This window comes from Sciurus carolinensis, chromosome 8, assembly GCF_902686445.1.
Source record: "Sciurus carolinensis chromosome 8, mSciCar1.2, whole genome shotgun sequence".
NCBI classification, from domain to species: domain Eukaryota; kingdom Metazoa; phylum Chordata; class Mammalia; order Rodentia; family Sciuridae; genus Sciurus; species Sciurus carolinensis.
This window is the reverse complement of record NC_062220.1, coordinates 66,380,625-66,397,038: the sequence shown is the minus strand read 5'-3', so window position 1 is coordinate 66,397,038 and position 16,414 is coordinate 66,380,625. Positions and strand designations below refer to the sequence as shown.

Sequence of the window (16,414 nt, the reverse complement as noted above, 5' to 3'; positions counted from 1 at the left end):
GCATGTATCACATCACATTGTACACCTTAAATATATGTAACTATTTGTATATTATATAAAGTTTAACATATTATACCTCATTACAGCTGGGAAAAAATTAAAATAAAAAAGTCTAGTAGCCAGGCATGGTAGTGCATGCCTGTAACCCCAGCAGTTCAGGAGGCTGAGGCAGGAGAATTACAAGTTCAAGGCCAGCCTCAGTAACTTAGAAAGTCCCTAAGCAACTTAGCAAGACTTGTTTCAAAATAAAATATAAAAGGGCTGGAGATGCAGCTCAGTAGTTAAGCATCCCTGGGTTCAAAAAAACCACACATCACGCAGTCTCAAAGGACATAAATCAAAAAACTAATAGCACTTTATCTTGGGCAGCAGGACTGTGGGTGCTTTTTTCTGCCCTTCTGTTTGAGCATCATCTAAATTGTTTCATGTTTAGGTCTTCAGCTATAAGCAGTGTTTATAGCAGCTCAATTCACAATAGCCAAGCTATGGAATCAACCTAGGTGCCCTTCAGTAGATGAATGGATAAAGAAAATGTGGTCTATATGCACATTGGAATATTACTCAGCTGTAAAGAAGAATGAAATTATGCCATTTGCCAGTAAATGGATGGAACTGGAGAATATCGTGCTACGTGAAATAAGCCAGTCCCAAAAAACCAAAGGTCAAATGTTCTCTCTGATTATATAGATGCTAACCCATAACAAGGAAGTGTAGGGAGGGAAGTATAGAAGTTCATTGGATTAGACAAAGAGGAATGAAGGTAAGGGAGGAGGGATGGAAGTAGGAAGGACCGTAGAATGAATTAGACATAACTTCCCTTGCTCACATCTGAATACATGACCAATATAACTCCACATCAGTTCAACCACAAGAATGGGATCAAAATTGTAATGGGTTGTAGCCCATGTATGTCTAATATGTCAGAATACACCCTACTGCCATGTATATTTAAAAACAACAAATTAAATAAATAAATAAAACCTAAAAAAAAAAAGAATTTTATGTGTTTTTCAGGCCTGAATAATATTCCATTGCATGTATACACCACATTTGGTTCATCCATTCAACTATTGCTGGACACTTGGGTTCTTTTAAATGATTGTGCTTTGTGGCTTTTAAATGATTGTGCTTTAGGATTTGGTCGCATTCAGGTATTTGAGATCTGAGATTTCAAAGCAACAAAGAACCCAGGGTGGAAATGAGAGAAAAGGGTGACAAATCAAAAATGCTATTTCATATGACTTGGCCGTGGTCGAGGGGTTAGGGGAGGCTTTCAAAGCAGAAAGCAGAAAATAATTTCCTTTAAAAAAAAAAAAAAATGCTGATTTTCCCCAAACTTTTTTCTCCAGGATCTATCAATTGACGAAAATGTTGATGTAGTAAAAACTGCTAACGACTATTTCTCTTTTAACTTTTCACTAATGTGGATGTGTTTGTTTCTGGTTTTGCTTTGTTTTGTCTTGCTTTTCACTGCTTAGGAAGTATATAACGCTGCATGTTATTGTGACATTGCTTTTTTATAAGCTTTGTCATAATTGAGATGACATCTGTTAGATTTTCTTATACTCGTGGAATTCATTCATTACTTCATTGAGAAAAATCTCTCGACACCTACGAGGAGCCAACCATGCCAGGCGGTAGGAAAGTGGCTTGTCAAAAATCAAACTGAAGCACTCATTCTTAGAAGGTATTACTTAACGACAGGCAGCTCAGGACTGAGACACTGGCATGGCTATGGGGTCAGGAAAGAGTGGCCTATCGCTGGGACAAAACCTTTTTTGATGCCGATATGATCACGGTTTCACAAAGTCGTAGCTGAATAGCAGGGTAGGTATTCTCGGGACTGTTTCTTCCATTACTGGTATTTTGTGATTTGGTCTGATCCTGCTCACCTGGTTGGAAGATCACTTTCTAAGGGAAGCACCCAGGTGGTGAGTACAAATCACTTAGATGCAGGTGAGTGAATTCATAGAAGATAGTTTTGGTTGAATTAATTCGTTCACAGTTTTTTGGTCACACCTGGGCTTTTCCCTCAGGCCTGGATCGTGCCCTACAGGCATCAGGCAGGGGAGAACCTAACTCCTCTGGCTCACTGTAGAGAGCTGGTCACCTAAAGCTTCAGCCTTAACTTTTTTTCCTTTTGCAAAATCGCTTTCTGCCGGTCCTCCCTGACACAGTTGCAAGTCTAATCAGGCTGCTCTCTGGGCACCATGAGACTGAATGGCTCTTTCACCCCAGAAAAGTTCATTCTGCCTGTTCTCCACTCTTGCCCATAGACCATCATCTGCAAATAGCATAAGCAGCAGTACGTCTTCAAATCACAGCGGCTACGCGCCAGAGCCCCCTCTGCCCCCGGTTGGAGGTGACCTCACCGGCCGACTGTCCAGTGATGAAGGGGAGATGGACGGAGCCGACGAATCTGAGAGGCTGGACTGTCAGTTCTCCGTGCACCACCCCAGACCCCTTGCGGTAGGCCTCCTCCTGTCCCCTTGCATGGGGCTTTCCCCAGCTCTTTGCAGGCACTTTGATGGTCAGGGCAGAAGCTTGAATTACTAAGGAAAGGGTGTGAGCACAGGGTGTTACCAAAGGCTTGCCCTGAGGTTAAGTGATGGCATAGCAAATGCCCTTGAACCTCACAGAAGGAAAGGAAAGGGCTCCTGCCTGATTGTAATCCTGGAAACACCTGGGTACCTGCGGCCCACCTGGAAGTGAGAATGTTTGAGAAATGACATTTATGTAAATGAACTTGGGAGCTAACCTTTTGGCCTTGTCCATCTAAAAATGAAATGTCTGATGTCCAAAGTTAGCAGGGTTCCTCTGCTCTGGAAGCCACACATCTTAGCCGTGTGTCAGGTACCAGCCCTCGCTGGTGTTCTCCCTACTGGTTCTGTGTTTTACTGTTATTTGTAAGTGCAACCCTGTGGCACCAGCACTGAGAGAGAGGGTGGGCTGGGGTTGTGGCTCAGTGGTAGAGCGCTTGCCTTGCTTGTGTGAGGCCCTGGGTTCAATTCTCAGCACCACATATTAATAAATCAATTAAAGGTCCATCTACCAAAAAAAGTGCATCCAGTGTATTAAAAAAAAAAATACTGAGAAAGAGGAATGGAGGTGGGGGGAGTTGAGGAATGGATGGAAGTAGTTTGTGTCAGCATGATTACTTATTAACAAACAGGGCACTTTCTTTCCAATTCCTTAATAGTTCACTTAACCATTCAGGTCATTGAAACCAAAGTGGAAAATCAAGGCATCAGCTAGAGGCTAATTTACATTTGCCTTCTGAGCACCTGAGAAGGGAAGTCTCTGGTGCCGCCATCACAGAGCCTAATGCAGGGAGCCTGAAACATGGGACACCATGGTGGTTTGCTCTGCTGCCAGTTGGAGCCCTTCAGGATTGGCTTTGACTATCTGTAGATCTCAGGCACCAGTAAGTTCAGTGAATCCTGCACCATGTTAGAGCACTCATGCGATGAGTGAAGGCCATATCCACTTTGTCTTTCTGGGGATGATGGTTACCCGTGGCTCACCTATAGCCTGAGACTGCCTCCTGACTAGTACAGAAATAGTTAGGGATGACTTGGAATCCTTTGCCTGCCAGTAGTAAAAACTCAACTCATCTGCATACACATGAGGGACGTTTAATTATCTCACAGGGCAAGAAGGCTAGAGGTGTGTGCTTCCACGCTTGATTCGGCTCTTCCACAATGTCATGTAGCTAGAGAAAAACCTCTGCAGCCATCACTGCCTTTTGTGCATGGTCTCAATGCAGCCACTGCAGCTCCAATGTCACATCCTCCCTTGGTGGCATTCTGCACAGAATTGGAAAAGGACACACAAAAAATGGACCTTCCAAGATGACATGTTCTCTTAGTTAAAAATAATCATCCCCCAGGTGTGGTGGTACTTACCTGTCATCCCAGCAACTCAGGAGACTGAGGCAGGAGGATCACAAGTTCAAAGCCAGCCTCAGCAACTTAGGCACTGAGCAACTCAGAGAGACCCTGTTTCTAAATAAAATATTAAAAGGGCTGGGGATGTGACTCAGTGGTTAAGCACCCCTGGGTTCAATCCCCAGTACCAAAAAATAACAACAATAATAATAATCTTCCTATGAAGCCCCTGACTTCCCCTTATATCTATCAGAAACGGGTCACATGCCCAGCCCTACACTGATCAGTGGCAGAGAAAGAAAGAATTACAGTGACCTCAGATGAAACCGGCCATGATTCATCCCTAGGTTCTGGGAAAGGAAACACCTTCCCTGTTACTATTCCATGTCAGATATCAGAACAAAGGTGTGGTGCTCCTAGCAAGGAGAAGACAGGGCCAGGTGAGAGTGAATGCAGTGGGCGAGGTTGGCAGCCTGCAGGGCCCACCACAGTGGCCACAGGGAAGATCTGCTCTCTACTGAGGGCACACTATGCCAGTCAGGAACAGCTGTCTGTCTTTTATCTGTGGAATTAGGTAGGGAACCAAGACCAAGAGCTCCTAAGTCTGTAAGAGAGATGTGCTCTCCCAGAACGCCAGACTCTGGAAGACATCAAGATATTTGTCCAAAGGACAAACTGCTGTAGTAGATTAGCTGAACTCTGGACATGGTACGTTTGTCTGACATTAATGCTTTGCTGATTTAAATGGAAAAGCCAGAGATTTGTTTCTTTAGTTTGTCCTCTCTCATGGCCTATTGATACATTAAATCATTTTTGTAATAAACACTCACTCAATGTGTCCTTAGCAATTGGGATGAAGGAAGAAATGATGTCTAGACCTGGAACAGCTCCCACATACAGCTGGAGACCAGCTTCTGCGTTGGAAAATTCCCTGGTATATTTTCCTGCTTAGCCATTAAGAATTTGAGGGGTAGAAAAGTGGTATCAGTGATACCAGATATGGTGGGCACCAAGATTTTGATGCAAAACCCCCAAACACAAGCAAAAACAGAACAAAGGGACAGTCTTACATTTTCTTCCCAAAGACTGGTTCCAGGACAGGTTTGTGGAGTGGGTGCCAATCAGCACTATGTCTGGGACAGAGGCCAGGGAGCTGCTGCAGGGCTGAGGAGCAGGGGAAGCCGCCTTTGAGTTATGGAGTCATTTGCAGACTTGCTTGGGCTCTAGACCAGCCTAATGTCACCTTCTCAGAGGCCAGTTCTTACATTCTGCCTACTGGCTTTTCAGTTGTCCTAACATCATGATCAAGTGGTATTTGCTAAACATTTGAATGACCATATTTCAGCCATCTATTTTAAATGCAATGGCTTGCTTTAAACATTTTGGTGGGACTTTGTCTCCCCGATCCATTCTTTATCACAAATCTGTATGGTTCTCGTACAGAGGAGGAAGAGAATGGAGTCCCTGCCATTTACACACTGATAGTCATCAGGTACATAAACATCATATATGTAAAATGAAGTAACCATGTAGTGATTCCAAGGTGAAGTGTAATAGAGTGTACAATAGATGTGCCAGGGGAGCTTACAGGGGGATGATCAATCAAATGAGCCCATGGGAAATGAGAATCTTGATTAGTGCACCGAGAGGGGGGGACTGTCAAAGAGAAGAGAGGAGGAGGCAGCAGAAGGGCAGTGTGAGCAAAAGCCGGGAGGCATGTTGTGGGCCTCAGTAACCTGCAAGGGCTGACACAAGGTGGAGACGAGGTCTGGACTAGGAAAGGAAGGCATTCAGCCTGGTTGGAAGTGAAGTGTCTCTGTGACATCAGTAGGAAGGTATGCCATCGCACCAGCACCAGCATTTCCCATTACCGGATTGGGAGGCAGGGAGCCCCAACTTCTTTGAGAAGATGAACAGTGTGATGAGCAGATGGAGCTCTGTAAAAGTCTCCCTGGCTGCTTGTGGTGGTTGTTTGCTTTTTAACCTAAATGTTGGCTCAATCCCAGGAGTAGAGATTGTGGCCCTTGGTGCCAAGGAAGATTGGATGTAGCTGTTGTTGAGACAGAACATGAGGTTCTGCAGAGCATCCAGAGCTCAAACTATAGCACCACAGAAATATTATTGGCTTCAGTACTATTTGCTTCTTTGAGTAAAATGGTACCCCTGTGTGTTTTTATGCAAATGATATTTTTCTCTGTGTGGTTTATATTAGCTTATTAACCTGTAATCAAAATCAAAATTTTGTTTCCTCACAGTTTTGCTCATTCGGGAGTCGCCTCATGGGACGAGGGTACTATGTGTTTGATAGAAGATGGGATCGTTTTCGATTCGCACTAAACTCCATGGTAGAGAAACACTTGAATTCACAGATGTGGAAGTAAGTGAGCAGTTTCTGGGCAGTGTAAGGTCAGAGCTGCCCCACAGTCACCCGAACCCTAACTTGTACGTAAACATCAGCAATTGGCTTTTCACAGAGCAAAAAGAGTCTGAAATCAGGATTCGTGATTAATTCTTAAATGTTAGCTCTTCTTAAATGGTTCGCCTGAAGATTTCTAGAAATATATATGATGTGCTATATATATACTTTTTATCTTCTTTGAAGATCATTTTGGTGTTGGTAATATTCTAAACTAAACAAAAAGGATATTAGATAAGATCTTATTCCTTTGACAGGGCCTTTTTACTACTGCTAAGAGCATCTAAGGATATTAAAAATATGCTTCTAGTAATGTGAATGATACACTAGCAATACTAAAGCTTTCATAATTGGTTATAGACCAATTTCTAGTTGTTTTCTGTCCTGTGAAAAAAAATGTGTGTGGTTGCCAACAGGGCAGACCCTGAGCAATGTTGTGAGGTTGGTTAAGTTTGTCTTTGGCCCTTCCCACTCCTTTGGGCCCCCTCCTCCTCTGCTTGTCCTTTTTCTCCCTTAAATTCCAACCTGTGCTCTATTTCTCTAAGGACCTTTATTCTCCAACACTTCCTGGTGTGCTTACATCTTAATAGGGGATTCACAAAAGGAAGAAACCTCAGTTGGATAGAATGCTATTATAAAGGAATAACAGGTCTAGACCCCCACAAACCATGACACACACAAAGAGCTGCCTTTTGGTCACTTGATAATGTAAGGACAGCCTCTGGGTGTCCCCCCGACCCTACTCCTACAAAGGGAGCTCTGAAGATATCATAATCCCATGAAGAATGAGTCACGTAAGTCTGGGCCCAGACGGTCCAGGAAGGCCAATGGCTGAGACTCCTACCCCAGCCAGGGCAGTCCTAGAGAGGCAGGAAAGGCGTTCCTGAGAAGTGGGAGGGAACGGAATCCACGGCTTGCCCACTCCTGGGTTTCCTCCTCTCCCAGCAGCTCTGGTCCCTCGGCCCTTTTACACAATGAGCTTGTAGATGAGCCCACCGTGTGCGCACTGAGCTTCCACAGTGGACCTGGGACTAAGTGTTGACCTTTCCTATAAACTAGGAAAGGGCCACAGAGAAGCTTGTTTTTCTTCTCACATAAGTAACCGCCCAGTGTGACTAAAGGGCACCTTGACATCTGCTTGTGTCCACTCACAACGGCAACCAGGGGGTGCTGCTACATGTGGGATCCATGACCTTGTTCTCAGCTGCTGGGTAATTTATCCTTCTGGGCTTGTTCCCCCCAAGATGGCAGTCAGCCCTGGTGATTCTCTCAGCTCTTGGCTGCCCTGTGTTATGGAAGTGTAAATCCCGGACACGTGGAAGGAATGTGTTGATCTGTCTTTCGCTCCCTGGTGTCCTATCAGCTCAAGCTCCATATTCCTTTCCTCCTCAGGCACAGAAGCCCGAGCCACAGGGCATCAGGTCCCTCCCCCCTGTTCAGGACTTGCCTAACCAATCTGCTGTCACTGAGCAACATTGGGGCTGCCTGGGTGTCAACTCTGGAGAGCGTAGCACCCCGCTGCCCTCTCAACCTCGCTGCCCAAACCCCAGGCCCCGACGGGCCCGAACCTGGAGGGATGGCAGCCGATGGGGGCATGGAAGACATTAGGAAGAAAAGGAACGGCCAAGACACTTTTTTCTTTAACAAGCATTTAACTCTGCATCAGGAGACGCCAACACAGTATTCTCTTTCAGCCAGGTCAGCATCTGGATCTCCACGCCAGCTGGCAGGGGAGGATGGGCTCTGTCAGGAATTCATTCGCATCTATGGGCTTTCGTACAGGACTTCCCTAGGCCAGTGTGCAAGGCTCACACCAGGACACAGCCCCACAAAGCTGGAGTCCGCTGCCATTCGGCACCCAGAAAACACACAAACTGTTCAGTGTGGGAGACGGGGTTCCCGGGACAGCCCCTTGCACCACTTCTCCCCTGCTGGCTCCCTCCTGCCCCAGCTGTCCACTGAGGATTAGAGGGGAGAGGAAAGAAAGGAATAGAAAGTATGCCAAAAATAACACCGATTACCATCCTGAGTGAGGACCGGGTATGATTTAGGACCTCAACTCTGCTTCTTAGCCCAAGTTGAAGCATGAATTTTTACAATTTAATGGGAAAAATATAAATTGAGGTATTAAAAGTAGATCCCATTTAAGGTCATCAAGTGGGGTCCTCCCTAAATGAGCCATCTGATATTTGTAAATAACCTTTTAACTGCCAAACTTCTGCCACTATGTACTGCTATCTCTACTTTAGTTGGTAAGGAAACCTGAGCCAAGGAAAGATTTGAGTGGGATGCCTATAGTACCACAGTAAGGCAACAAAGACAGCAAGAAAGTTTGCTGATGCCTCACATTCAAAGTTCCCCAGCCCTGTAAGGAAGGGACTGTGGCCAGGCATGGTGGCACACTCCTATAATCCTAGCTACCTGGGAAACTGAGATGGGAGGATTACAACTTAGTGAGACCCTGTCTCAAAATTAAAATACAAAGGGCTGGGGAACTCAGCCAGGGGTAAAGCTCCCTGAGTTCAGTTCCCAGTACTGCAAAAAAAAAAAGAAAAAGAAAAAAAGGAAGGGACTGTGCAGAGGCAGTGCCAGAGCCAGACAATTCTAAGTATGTCTATAGACCTTTCCAATCTGATTCTATGGGAGTCCTTGCCCAGCATGCATAGTCCCTGACAATACGGTTATGTTGCTGCCAAGAATTCACCTGCTCACCCATCCACCTACCCATCCATCCATCCATTCATTCACTCATTCATTCATTGCAAAAAGATTTATGGAGCACCCAGCTTAGTGCCAAAAGGAGCTTTTACATTCTTCAGGCCACCAAATGCCAACATGGCCGCTGTGGGTTTGGCAATACTTTATTCTTATATTTGATCCTCCTGGGTCTGACATTTCAAGCACACTGTGCTTCTGTATTCAAGGTGGGAGCCACAGGCTCCTCCAAGTATAGGCAGAGAAAGGAACTGTCAGAAAGGAATGTGAGGAGTGGTGCTTACTTCTCAGTGGGGCCTCTGTCCAGAGTTCCCTAGCACCTGGGTCTGGTGCCACAGCTGGGGGGTTGACCTCCAGAGAGAGGGGTGGGGTGAGGCATTGTCCAGAGGTGCAGGCCCTAGGCTGGGCCTGCCTTCAAGTGCTGCTTTTGGAGAAGGAAAGCTAGTTCCTGATTTCTGGTCAACCCAAGAGAACAAACTCACTGGGAACAGGGAAAGGAGCAATGTGAGAAATAGGAAAGAGCTGCCTTGAAAACATTCACTGCACTCCCAAAGTCAGTGTTCTTTCCAGCAAAATGAGGAACATGTGTTGACCCCATAGCTGCTATACCCGCTTCTGACCCTGAAGTATCAAGAGCATCCACCCAGGCTGCAGATTGGAAGTAGAAGCCATTTCTAGCACAAGTCAAAAGACAGAGTTTACAGAGAGGCCCCAAGAATGACCCCCTGCCTGGTGCTAGCCCTGGCTCCAAGGAGTTTGCTTTTAGGTACCTCCACCCCTACCCTAGCTCCAGGAAGAATGAAGAAGAAAACAGTGGCTTTCCCCTTTCCTATCCATATGACCATGTCCTGCATTTATCTTCAGAACAAACTAGATAGTTCTGGTCCTCTTCTCTGTACACACAAGTATCCCCAAATTCTCACCTTTTCCTGACAGGGCCAGGAAGACCTGTTGAAGGGCAGCCCAATAGCAACCCTTGGTAAGAGCTGAGGTAGGATGGAGTAAAGAGGGAAAAAGTGTCAGTCCTGGGTATGGGTATGGGTAACTTGACATCTGTGTCATTTCCCAAGATCCTGACCACCATGGCCATCTGGAGCCAATGGCCATGAGCTAACATTGAAATGCCTCTCTCCAGAATAACCAGAGACTGTAGATAGCAGGAGGGTGCTGGCCCATGGAGAGAGGGCTGTTCCCAGAGTGCCTCCAGCTGAGCATCGGGCGGAGAACAGGGAAAGGGGTTGCACTGGTTGGAAGTAGAAATTCTGGGCCAAAGGTCCAGGTGGCCAAGCCCTGTGCTCCCATTTCTTACTTCAGATTGGGACCTAAATGTGAAATGATCACTTCTCATTAAAGGCCACCTTCATCGCTACCAAGGAAAGAAAGAGAGCAGGGAAAGCTGCTGGAAATATTGATGTTCTAAATGACAATGCCTTTTATTCATGGACCCAAATCAGCCATTCTCCAGCAGCCAGGCACGGAGAGTAGGATCTGAAAACCCACAAGGGATTGCAGTAGTTGCTGGATGTGGCAGTGGGACAGCATAAGGAAGGGCCATCCTTCAGCTCTTGCCATCCACCAAGGCTTCATTCTCCATAGTCTGGTCCTGCCGGGGTGTTCTCTGTGGCCCTGATGCTCAGACTTCACCGAGCCTCCTGAGCGATGCCAACCCGATGTCTCACTGTTTCTCTTTGGCTCTTCTCTCGTGTTTAGGAAGATCCCTCCTGCGGCAGATAGCCCCATGCCCTCGCCAGCAGCCCACATCACCACCCCCGTTCCAGCATCCGTTTTGCAGCCTTTCAGCAACCCCAGTGCTGTGTATCTTCCTTCAGCTCCCATCAGCTCGAGACTCACCTCTTCTTACATAATGACATCAGCCATGCTCTCAGACGCAGCTTTTGTGGCATCGCCGGACCCGCGCGTCCTCATGTCCCACACCACAGCTTTCCCCCATGTGGCCGCAACCCTCAGCATCATGGACTCAACCTTCAAGGCCCCATCTGCCGTGTCCCCGATACCAGCCGTCATCCCTTCCCCATCCCACAAGCCATCCAAAACCAAAACCAGCAAATCCTCAAAAGTCAAAGACCTGTCCACCCGTAGCGACGAGTCTCCAAGTAACAAAAAGAGGAAGCCCCAGTCTTCGACTTCCTCCTCCTCCTCCTCCTCCTCCTCTTCCTCCTTGTCCCTGCAGCCTTCCCTTTCGTCTCCATTGTCAGGGCCCCACAGAAAGAACTGTGTTCTGAATGCCAGTTCCGCTTTGAACTCCTATCAGGCGGCCCCTCCCTATACCAGTCTGTCTGTGCACAACTCAAACAATGGGGTGAGCCCACTCAGTGCCAAGCTGGAGCCCTCAGGACGGACCTCGCTGCCCGGCGGCCCCGCGGACATAGTGAGACAGGTGGGCACGGTGGGCGGCAGCAGTGACTCCTGTCCCCTCTCTGTGCCCTCCCTTGCGCTCCACACAGGGGACCTCTCTCTGGCCTCACACAATGCCGTGTCTTCTCTGCCCCTCTCTTTTGACAAATCAGAAGGAAAAAAGCGTAAGAACTCGAGCACTAGTAGCAAAGCCTGTAAAATCACTAAAATGCCTGGTATGAATAGCGTTCACAAAAAGAACCCGCCCGGCCTTCTTGCACCGGTGCCCGAGCCCGTTAACAGCACCTCCTCTCGGCAGGTAAGGGACCTCCTGGCACAGCCTTCATTGGCTCTGGGGGGCAGGGGGAGCTGGGCCGTGCCCCTGCTTGGCCAGGTGGCTCAGACAGGTAACGCAAGCGTGGCTCCTTTCCTCGTTTTCCCCGTAGGCGATCTTCACCCTCTGCTTTGAGAGTGGTTTATTTAACAAATGCTTTATAGACTCACGGTTAGCTAAGGCACTGTGCTAAGCACATTATGACTAAATCACCCCATTTAGTCCTCACAGCAACCCAGTGAGTTGATAGACTCGTTGCCACTTTACAGATGGGTAAACCGAGGCACAGAGATTTTAAGTTCACCACTCCACTTTTGTTGATTTGCTGTCTTGAGTTTCTGAGGATGATTTCATTAAAGCGTTCTGGTGCTAAGAAGTTTTATTTGATCTGTTGGAATCCCCTCAGGAAAAGCCCAAGGTCCAAGCAGGTTCAGTGGCCATGGGGTCCCACCTAGGGAGTGGTAACCTGGTTTTCTGGCTCCCAGGAGATTGTTCTCAGTTCACCAGGCTGCCTGGATCCCTGCCCCCTCCTAATGTAACTCTTTCCTTCCTAAAGGAAAACTGCAGCTCAGACCAAATGTCAAATAAGTGCCACACACTGACAGGAGTGTGTACCATGAGGATACTGGGAAAATGTGGGTGGCCCAGCTGGGCATGGTGGCACACACTTGTGATCCCAGCAACTTGGGAGGCTGAGGCAAGAGGATCACAAGCTCAAAGCCAGCCTTAGCAACTTAGTGAGACCCAGTCTCTAAATAAAAGATTAAAAGGGCTGGGGATGTGGCTCCGTAGTTAATCACCCCTGGGTTCAATCCCCAGTACCAAAAACAAAACAAAAATGTGATGATCGAAGAAGAATGTGTGTTTCTGTCCCTTGGGCTCTGTTCCCATCCCCAAATCCAGTCTGTCTTCTCAGGCTGGGGGAGCTACTTGGGAAAGGCTGCCACCACCCACTCAGCCCAGCTGAGGCCTATGACCCAGAATTCATGGGCTGAACCATAAGGCTAGTCCCATATAGGGAAGAGGACTTTGGAGAGATGGGAGGCAGTGGTTAAAAGATGTTTTAATGTTTTATGTCACCATGTATGAGACTTGTTAAAACCCCAAGAAGAGAACCTCCTGAGGGAGGGAGAGTCACAAGTCACAACTGCACACTTCACACTTGAACAACAGCAAGTTTGGAACCCAAGGGCCAGACAGCTGCAACAAGGCCAAGGTGAGAGGAGTGCGAGACACAGGTCCTCTGTTAGCATCTGGGTCCATTCTGACTCCCCAGTTCCAAGCGTAGGGACGGGGGCAGAATCCTCAGGCCCTACCTGCAGACTAAACTGCTGGCCAGTGCTACCACTGGTCTCAGGATGGAGGGCACAGCCAAGGCTTCTCAAGCTGGACTGTGCACATGAATTGAAAATGCATATTCTGCTAGGCACAATGGTACATGCCTATAACCCCAGTGACTCGAGAGGCTGAGGTAGCTGGATGGCAAGTTCAAGGCTGGCCTCAGCTACTTAGCAAAGCCCTAAGCAACTTAGCAAGACTTTGTCTCAAAATAAAAAAAAAAAAAAAAAGGACTGAGGATGTAGCTCAGTGGTACATCATCCCTGGGTTCAGTTCCCAGTACCAAAAACACACGTTTGGAGTGAGCAGGCTTGAGGTGGGACTGAAATTGCATTTCCAACACTGCCCACTGCATACCAAAGACAGAGGAAGGAACACACCCACATGTCCTAGTACTGCCATCCCAGGGACCCAGCTGGGCACAGCACCCTGACCTCCAGGCAGGGCCGCTACTGGTTTGCTGACTAGGCCTTGGACAGCAAAACCATGGTATCTCATGCATTTTAGGTAGTTCCAGCAGCTGACACACATGATGGTCTCTGTTCTAAGCACTTCAGATATATTAACTCGATAATCACCTGTTATTGCCCCCATTTTACAGATGAGTCAACCAAGGCACAGGAAGGTGACCAAGTTCACACAGCAAATAAACAGCAGGGCTGGGATTTAAAGCCAGGCATTTGGCTCTGGAGTCAGGCTTTTGGCCTCCATGCTGTTAAAGGGCTCTCTTCATATTGAATGCTGCTCTGTTGGTTCTGGGGTCTGCAGGACTGTGAAATGCTTGGGTGACACAATGAATCAGCCAAAAGCAGTGGCAAAAAGAGCAGATGAGTCTCTACCAGAGTGCTTGTCAGGAGGAGAATCAACACCGGTGTTCACCTCCAGGAATTTCCAAGTGTTGGGAAAAGGCCAGGGCCTGTGGAGTGTGCACTGATGGTCTTAGAAGGTTGGGAAAGTCAAAGCGTGAAGTTGAAAAATCCAAGATAAGCTTTGGAGACAACTTGAGGATCCTTTTAATTGTATCTGATAGATTTAAAACCACAATTTACCACCAAGGTTTAAAACTGCCATGAACTGAGACCGTGGGTGGCAGGCAGATATCTTTAGGCAAAGGCGGGTTAATGTAGAGGAGGATCTGTGTACAGGCTGAGAGCAAGAGTTACCTTTGCCTCCCGGCACAGTGGCCCACACCTGTAATCCCATTGGCTCAAGAGTCTGAGACAAGAGGACCGCAAGTTTCAAGCCAGCCTCAGCAATTTAGCGAAGCCCTAAGCAATTTAGTGAGAGTCTGTCTCAAAATGAAAAATAGAAAAGAGCTGGGGATGTGGTTAAGCACTCCTGTGTTCCACCCCTGATAGCGGGGGGGAAAAAAACGTTGCCTTTGCAAACAAGTTGGGGACAGGGCACTAATCACTGCTATCAGCTCCCATGATGATCCAGCCCACCACATGCCAAGGACAGTCACAGAGGAAGGAACACACTCACATGTCTCCAGTACTGCCATCCCAGGGACCTACAGAGCCCAGTGCCCTGCCCTTCCTGCACTTGCAGGGGCAGCCCAGTACCGCTGTGCTGATTTTCGGAAGACCTGGCTGTCTTCTGGCAGGAAACCTGACACAGAAACAGATGGTCCAAGGGAATCTGGGCTGGAAACAAGATGGTCTGCAGTGTGGTCAGAGGTGGATGAACTTGTGCAACCCACAGGTGGACACGCTAGGGCTCCCAGGAGAGGTCAGCTTCTCACCAGATACCTCACCCTGATATTTACAGTCTGTCCATCTGGGGAGCAAAATTAAGAGTTCTCCACCATCATGCTTTTCCTCTGGGAAGGAGAGGGGCCTTCTCAAGGCACCCTCTGAACCATGTCACTTCCTCTGCCACTGAAGATGGAAAGCTCATTCCAAAGCAGCATGAGAGGATGAGGCCCGCTACGTAGCCCTTCTCCCCCCTAGCAGTGTGGTGTCGGAGGGACTTTCCAAGCTGCCTCCGGTATCTGAGTGGGCTTCACTGGTGTCTTTCAGGTTGGGAAAAATAGCAGCCTAGCTTTGTCACAATCCAGTCCTTCAAGCATATCCAGCCCAGGACACAGCCGACAGGTAAGTTACCAGGGGTCAAAATCCACAGAGCCCACATCAGGGCAGAAAGAGTGGGCCGGGTATGGGGTCAGAGGTCAGACCCTCGTTCAACTCTCACCTTGAGTTGAGTGTGATTACCTGGCTCCCAAACCTAGTCCTTCTAGTTATTAACTTTACTCCTTGAACAAGTTACTTAACTTCTCTGTGCTTCCGCTTCCTCATGTATAAAGTGGAGCTCATCATGGCCACTAACCCCAGAAGGCTCTTGTGAGAATTAAAGTAGTTTATTCATATAAAATCTCTGGAAAAGGCCTAGCACACAGCAACCACACAAGTGTTAGCTGTTATTCTTATTATCAGATGTATGATCTTAGGCAGATCACTTCTCTGGGTCTCAGTTTTTTCACCTCTTATGTGCCACAATTGGGCTGGGAATGTAGCCTCGGGGTAGAACACTTGCCTAGTACATATGAGGTCCTGGGTTCAGTCCCTAGTGCTGCAAAAAAGAAAAGACAAAGGCAAAGTTGATGTTTACCTCCTAATGGCATTGTGAAATTTAAATAAGATGATATTGATTAAAGGGCTTGCTCGTGACTTTTATCAGTCAGTGCTTTCTCGAAGGCCTGGTGAACTGCAGTTGTCTTTCAAGAGGTGGTTTCATGCTAGGAATATTCAGGATAGATTTAGCAGTTTTTATGAACTTGAAGTGTGAGAGTAGTCAACAGATAAGCTCAGGGATATGATTTTTCTCCAGTGGAGTGTGTGTATGTGTGTGTGTGTGTGTGTGTGTGTGTAGGAAAGCAAGGAGGATAAGGGGTGGCATTGTGCCTCTTCATCGTCTGGGACATGAGGGTACATTTTATAGACACTAAAGAGTGGTGTGTTGTGTTTTGTCCTTTGGGATTTTCCCACAGATCTTGGGTAGAGTTTAAGCAAAGATTATGGGGAAACCTTTCATATCCCCAGATGCTAAGGGTCCCAGCCATTTTGAGTGGCGGTGGCCCTCTTTGCGCCTGAGCACCACAGCCCATCTTCTGTGCTTAGTCAGCCTGCGTGGTGGGGGGGCCTCTGGCAGAGGTCACTGAGTGTGCCTGGAGACCACATTTTCCCCCTCACCAAGCATGCATCCACAAATCCAGGTTCCTTGCCGGGAAAACAAATGCTGGCAGTGAGACTTAATAAATATGTAATAATACCAACAGCTACTATTGTTGAGCCCTGTCTCTGCAGCTGTGCTAAGCCTCTTACACACTGTACATACATACTTGTAACAACCCCATGAAGGACAGGATTA

At 47.4% G+C, this 16,414-nt stretch overlaps 1 protein-coding gene across 8 annotated transcripts in view; it reads left to right on the top strand.

The window, feature by feature from the left end:
* Atxn7l1 (ataxin 7 like 1) overlaps positions 1 to 16,414 on the top strand; it is a 235,841-nt gene that overhangs the window by 215,534 nt on the left and 3,893 nt on the right. For 2 of the 8 annotated variants that reach the window (XR_007109992.1, XR_007109993.1), the window contains 5 exons: positions 2,277 to 2,469; positions 6,143 to 6,264; positions 7,696 to 8,001; positions 10,729 to 12,923; positions 15,067 to 15,141. Coding sequence is in view for 6 of the 8 variants with exons in the window: in XM_047562898.1 (XP_047418854.1) it covers positions 2,277 to 2,469; positions 6,143 to 6,264; positions 7,696 to 8,001; positions 10,729 to 11,692; positions 15,067 to 15,141 (1,660 nt within the window). In the remaining 2 variants the exon portion in view is untranslated. The remainder of the gene's footprint in view (positions 1 to 2,276; positions 2,470 to 6,142; positions 6,265 to 7,695; positions 8,002 to 10,728; positions 12,924 to 15,066; positions 15,142 to 16,414) is intronic. The other 6 variants (XM_047562900.1, XM_047562899.1, XM_047562898.1 and 3 more) reach the window with 3 other exon arrangements.